Source organism: Triticum aestivum, chromosome 4D, assembly GCF_018294505.1.
Source record: "Triticum aestivum cultivar Chinese Spring chromosome 4D, IWGSC CS RefSeq v2.1, whole genome shotgun sequence".
Classification (NCBI taxonomy): domain Eukaryota; kingdom Viridiplantae; phylum Streptophyta; class Magnoliopsida; order Poales; family Poaceae; genus Triticum; species Triticum aestivum.
The window spans coordinates 367,771,060-367,777,620 of record NC_057805.1 but is presented as its reverse complement, the minus strand read 5'-3'; the positions used below and the strand labels follow the sequence as shown (position 1 = coordinate 367,777,620).

Here is a 6,561-nt window from a genome sequence, read left to right as displayed (position 1 = left end):
TCTTAGGAAAGGTCTGGAACAAAAGATTTTCACTTTCTATTATTTGAACCGGCGGAATTGTTTTATCTACGTTCAAGATTTTGTTTCTTTGTATTCTACTATTGAACGAGTTTGAACCATCTGAATAGACTTTTTTTTTGTAAACCGGGGTAAAAATCAGGCCGTTGAATAAGCCATACGCGCGCAGATAAATTATAATAGAAATTAGTCCGCATAGATTTTGATAAGATCCTAGGTCATTACAGTAATTGCCTTCAGGTTTGGCCCAATAACCATCGCACCCAAGATACCATATTATTGTTTAAAAATATCTATTTATAGAAAATATTTTCTAAAAAATAATAATTATAGAAACGGGTGGTATTTGATCTCTTTTTATTTAGTGCCTGAAAACAAGTTGATTGACCAGTAGACCGGCGGTCTGACCGGTAAAAATCTGAATAGAAAGGCTAGTCGGCTCGGTTTCCAAAATTATGGGGGAAGAAACGAAAAGCTCTGGAAGTGATACAGACATAGGTACCTACTTCAACTTCTCCAGTCAGCTGCAGTTGCTGCGCAATTTTATTTTTCTATTTATTCTTCTTTTGCGAGTTCCAGGTGGGACCCACAAATAAGAGAGTGCGGGCCCGGCCTCGCTGGCATGCTACGTAGGCAAAGTTAATTGAGAGTTAACATCCACTGACGGAAATGTATGTAAATGTACCTCAAACACAAGTTATAGGGCTAATTTGTGTCATTTTACAACTTTATGTATGAATTTGTACGCACCGTGCAAGTTTATGTATTAGTAGTGTAATTAACTCTTACAGTAACATATTATGTTACTCTAAACACCTCTCTTCTTATTAACTACATGCCACATAAGCAAAAAAAATTGGACTGTGTTATGTTACTACCTAAATTACTCCCACTATGACCAGCCTCATAGTGGAAATAACTTAGGTAGTAACATAACACATTCCAAAACAAATTTGCTTATGTAGCATGGAGTTAATGAGGAAAAAGATATTTATGGTAACATAATATGTTACTGTAACATAACACACCCCGAGATAATATGTTACTCTTTCGAATCTCGATTTTGTTTTGTCGGGCTCGATTCTGCGCGCGTGATCTCCAAGACTCCAAGGTACGTACTCCCTCCGTTCCCAAATATAAGTCTTTCTAGAGATTTCAACAGGTGACTACATACGGACCAAAATGAATGAATCTACGCTCTAAAATATGTCTACATACATCCGTATGTTGTAGTTTATTTGAAATGTCTAAAAAGACTTATATTTAGGAACGGAGGGAGTAGTTGCGTTGCGAGTATATATAATGCAGCAACACAGGCAGCCACCTTTAGCACGTACGCGTACGTACGTAGGCCGGTCGGTCTCTCTCCGGCTCGATCGGTTGATAAACGCTGACCAGCAAATTTCCGACATCCGTACGCGGCCAGAGCAGACCAGTCCATGGACATGAATGCGAATGCCATAACATTATTCACATACATTTCAACAACTATTTAAACTAACGGAATGAAATTCATGCAAATATGATGGATTTTATTAAAATTCAGATAGAAAAAAACACAAATCATTCATAAATAGTATGCAAATAAGTCTAGTACAATAGTACTTCAAATTCAACAAGATTAACAGATGTTCAACATATTTTTCACAAACGAATACTGTCGTCCCACACATACTGCCCCTTTAGCTTCATTTAATAGTGTATGTACGTAAAATGTCGTCTCTTTGCCTTGTGATACATCACGGCAGCGTGTACGAGCTACACAATGTGTAAAGGAATATTGAGTGAATGAATGATTCAATAAACAAGTGGAGCAAGAAGAAGCAAAACTTACGATTTTCTCCTCTACCGCGAGCAATGGCCACCTTACCTCCAGTCGACCAACCGCGTCACAAAACTTGGTGACTGAGGTCTGGATAACGTACCATCGATACGCCAACGACCTCACATTGCATTGTTGATGATGTGCATGTCGTAGGGCGCAATGTGTTGTCGCACGTGAAACGAATCATGCACACGTTGCAAGAAGGGACCCCCTCTGCTCATGCCTACGAAATCCGCGGATGTGGTCAGCCACACATCGCACAACAACTCATCTTTCATGAATGAGTACCCCGCCATCCGCCGAACACTAAATAAACGACACGAAGTTTGAGAATAAGCTCAATGGCATTTGACCGAACACATGGCAGGCGTGGTGACCGCCATGGACGAATTCGGCAGGGGGACAGAGTCTACCTGCCTACGGACGGGTCCTGGGTGGACGACGCCGTCGTAAAAGGCGAGCGAGCGCTCGATGCTGGTTGCGGTGGTTCGGCAATGCCTGTGTGCCGGCCAGAGAAGAACCGTGGCGGTGGCGGAGGAGGATGGCGAGGAAGCAGAACAAGGGGGAAGAAGAGGCGGATTGGAAGAAAATGGGACCGATATGGATTTGGGTGGGTCAGGATGGTCAGACGCGGGCGTGGCAGCGGTTCGGACTTTTGCAAAGCCCCTATTTGCCTCTGTTTTGCGGAAAAGAATGCGCCAAGATATCCGGACCATGATGTCCGGACATATGCGGGCGGTTTAAGGGTCTATGTTGGAGATGCCCTAGAGGATCCGGACCGCCTTCGATTTTTCCAACAAGTATGTACGTCGGACGACCGGCTCAACCTCTTCTCTAAACAAAAGTTCTCAAAAACATCGCAAGCTCCTCTCTCCTTTTTTTTTTTTTGAAGCTTTGGGACAATAGGGGAGCCCCCTACTGACTTTTAAATTAAGACATCAAACGACTAAAAGGAATTACAAGTATAGTTGGGGTGGGGTGGGAGTGGAGGAGCACACTAGGTGACTAGATTACAAATTAAACCGAGGCCACAAATGTCCTAATAATGTCCTAATGGCAAGCTCCTCTCTCCTTGCCATTGCCCCGGTGGTGCATGTCTACAACTTGCATCAAGCTCGGCCTTTCCATGCAGCAAATGAGGTTTTGCAACTGAGCTGGCAAAGTGGGACGTACTTCTTTTTGTTTTCTCCTATCTTTACTCTTTAATAACGAAATCTAGGGTAACATATAAGAAACATATTCGTGATGTCCGATACTCATCTTTTTCCGATAAAATAACTGGCATGCATTACAATCCAGAGAGTTTCGAAACCAATGCAGAGCGCCTACTCAGATGGCATCCCATGTCCATGCGGCCTGCACGCTGACGCCCTCGGCGATGTCGCTCTCCGGAGCATCTTTCTGTGCCGCAGGTTCTCGCGCAGGCAGAACCAGTCTTGCACGCCGCCTGGCACGGCGGCCAAATACCACCCCAGGAGCCGGTGCCTGAGGTTGGGCACGCAGAGCGGGCCGCCCTTCCCGATCCAGCCCACAGCCGCGCGCGCATACGTGTCGGCTGTGGGCACCAACGCCGACGACCGCCAGGCCGCGGCGAAGCCGGAAGCCATCGTAGTCCCCACGAAGAACGGCGCCTGCACGAGATTACACGACCTCTTTTACTCCTCGTGAAAACGGTCGTAGTAGTACCATATATGCATTGAATTGATTCGACTGCAGGCCACTTGCAAGAACGCTTGCATGTGCAGTGTTGAGGACACGGCATTTAATCCAGCCCCACGACGTTCCGGTGGAATCGTTTCTGGAGCCGGTGAGAAATTCAGATCGGTTGAAATTCAGATTCTGGAGTACCTGGCATTCTCAAAAATACTACTGTACGTACCTGGCATTGGACATCTATCCCCTTGCTTTTGTACTCAACGTAAAGGCTCCTGGAGAACTGAGCGACGTACCTGCTCCATCGAAATGCATCAAATTCTCAACATGTGGAAAACGCAAGTCACTCTCACGAGCATAGAGCGTGTTGGAGTTGGAGATAAAGATTTGATGCATGCTTCATATCACGTACGTACCGTTTGGTGGCGGAATACATGGTGTGGAGGGGGAAGGAGTTGATGCCCTCGGATGACGCCGATCCCATGTTGACGATGGCGCCCCTGCCCCGCCGCAGCATCCCGGGCAGCACCGCGGCCGTCACCTCCGTCACCGCCCACAGGTTCACGCGAATCATCCTCACCCACGCCTCCACGTCGGCCTCATGCAGGAACACCGCACCCGGCTTCGCTATCCCGGCGTTGTTCACCAGAATCCCCACATCCAGCTTCTTCACGGCATCCCGGAGCCGCCGTAACGCCTCGTCACCTGCATGCATGCATGCCACCGGTCGATGATGACGGCGGCAATCAAGTTCGAGTGTTCGTTTCTATGCGCTGTCCTAGTCCTATATCATGCGTTAAATCATGCTTGAGTAGATGCATGCATGGTACCTTTAGGAGTCGAGACGAGCGAGAGGTCGAATACCACGGCCATGGTCTGCACGGCGTGTCGAGACATGATCGTGCCGGAGACTTCGTGGAGATTGGCGGCGTCGAGGTCAACCAGAACAAGGTTGAGGCCCCGGCGTGCGAGCTCCAGGGCGACGGACTGGCCGATGCCAGACGTCGGGCCGGTGACGACGGCCCACGTGCCGTACCGCAGGCGGAGGTCCTCGGGACGGCGCAGGCAGTGCGTGAGGTAGACGAGGAGGCGGGGCAAGAATGCCGCGACGTACAGGGCGCCGAGGGAGGCCAGCCAGAGGAACCATGCCGGCGCTTGCTGGAGGTAAGCCATTCTCGACTCGCTTGTCTCCTCACCCTCGATGTTGTTGGTGCCAGTGTTATAGCAGTAGCTACTGTCCGTCTACAGATGACTGTCCACTAGTCATGAAGGCACGCCAGCTACCAGCCTTCAATTTGTTCGAATAACAAGCAAGAAGCCCCATTTCGATGATCATGGATGCCGGTCTAGCTACTTTCTTGTTCCCGATTAATGCAGTGTGGTTGGGCCTTCCAAATGATAGAGGAGTCTAACAAGATTTTCAGCAATAACGTCCGGTTCAGTTCGGCATGGCTATGCGCTCTCTCTCTCTCTCTCTCTCTCTCTCTCTCTCTCTCTCTCTCTCTCTCTCTCTCTCTCTCTCTCTCTCTCTCCCTCTCTCTCTCTTCCAAATCACCTCAGCAGCAATTTGTGACAACAATAGGGAAATTGACAAGACCAAAATATTTATTACCAGCATTAGGCTATCAGTTACGACTTCATGATTCACGCGCACAACTAGCAAGTCTTTATTATGTTTGGTGGAAGAGAAGGCTGCAAAATGGGTGAACGGTACGTACCCATAAATGTATCGACAACTAGTGACGAACAGTGCCTGCGGAATGGGCAATGCATCGTGTTAGCTTCATGTAATCTCTGTTGTCACCAAGGTTAGTTTAGTTTTCTGTTAATAATGCATGGCCGCATGTGGCGCGTGCAAGTAGCTAGGACGGGCGTGCTGCACTCTGCACACGATCTCGCGTTTTACGTGTTCTCCTGATCCGCAAAAGCCATGAGACGAGGCTGTGGGATGGCGCAGCAAAATCGGATCATAGCCGGCGGATCGGGAGGTAGCTAGCTAGTAGTCAACTGCTGTAACAAGAGATATAGCAGAGAGGAATAACAGAAAACGCTGCAACTTTCAGTGCGGCACAAAAACCACTGTCGTTCGTCTCCACCTCTCTCTGAACTTTCAATTCAGTTACTGTAGCGATTCCGGCAACAACAGTTGGCATCAGAGCCGCAGGTGTTTGATCTTGCGCCTGGTTGATCGAGTGGTGTTTGATCCACTGCGGTCATGTCGGACACGGAAACGGAGGAGAAGAAGAGCAAGACACCGTCGTCCAAGGCGCCGCTCGCACGCCTCACCGGCAGCGGCAGCGGCGAGCTCCGTGTGGTGGAGCGCGTCGTGCGTGAGGAGACAGGGACGTCGATGATGCTGACGCGCACCAACTACCAGGAGTGGGCGCTGGTCATGCAGGTCAAGCTGCAGGTCGCCCGCGTCTGGTGTGCGGTGACCGACGACGCCGCCGACGAGAACGATGACCGGCGCGCGCTGCAGATCCTTCTGACCGGCGTCCCGCCGGACATGCTGCGGGTGCTGGCCGCCAAGGACTCGGCGAAGAAGGCGTGGGAGACAATCAAGACCATGCGCATGGGCAGCGAGCGCGCCCGCGAGGCCAAGGTGCAGGTGCGCCGGCGGGAGTTCGAAGATCTCAGGTTCAAGGACGGCGAGTCCGCCGAGGATTTCGGGTTGCGGCTTTCGGCCCTAGTCGCCGATCTGGAGCTGTACGGCGACCCGGTCTCCGAGCACAAGGCGGTCCAAAAATTCCTTCGCGTAGTGCCGCGGCGGTACCGCCCGATGGCCATGGCGATTGAGTCCCTGATCGATCTAAAAACCATGATCATCGAGGAGCTCGTCGGCCGCTTTTCCGCCTGCGAGGACCACTATGACCTCGACGAGGGAGCGCAGAACGCCGGGCGCCTCTTGCTCACTCATGAGGAGTGGCTGGCCCGCGAGAAGTCGGGCGGCGGCGGAGGCTCGTCGTCAGGCGGTGGCGGTGGCTACACCGGCAGGAGCAAGGCGCCTCGCAAGGCCAAGGCCCAGGGCGCTGGCAAGAGCGCGTCGGGGAACGCCGGGGCAGGCG

At 50.4% G+C, this 6,561-nt stretch overlaps 1 protein-coding gene across 1 annotated transcript; it reads right to left on the bottom strand.

Annotated features, from left to right (window-relative positions):
• Positions 1-2,694: 2,694 nt before the first annotated feature.
• On the bottom strand, positions 2,695-4,795 carry LOC123100051 (very-long-chain 3-oxoacyl-CoA reductase 1). The gene is made up of 4 exons (XM_044522045.1): positions 4,327-4,795; positions 3,913-4,201; positions 3,723-3,792; positions 2,695-3,474 (listed from the first exon to the last, which is right to left on the bottom strand). The coding sequence occupies exons 1-4, from the start codon at positions 4,667-4,669 to the stop codon at positions 3,169-3,171; spliced, it is 1,008 nt and encodes a 335-aa protein (XP_044377980.1). The 5' UTR covers positions 4,670-4,795; the 3' UTR covers positions 2,695-3,168.
• Positions 4,796-6,561: the final 1,766 nt, after the last annotated feature.

Excerpts from the sequence above, each read along its gene's own strand:
- LOC123100051 (XM_044522045.1), bottom strand. The coding sequence starts at position 4,669 with ATGGCTTACCTCCAGCAAGCGCCGGCATGGTTCCTCTGGCTGGCCTCC. Across the intron at positions 3,793-3,912 it reads ATGTATTCCGCCACCAAACG|GTACGTCGCTCAGTTCTCCA; the intron begins GTACGTACGTGA and ends TCGATGGAGCAG. Across the intron at positions 3,475-3,722 it reads GGATAGATGTCCAATGCCAG|GCGCCGTTCTTCGTGGGGAC; the intron begins GTACGTACAGTA and ends AATCTCGTGCAG.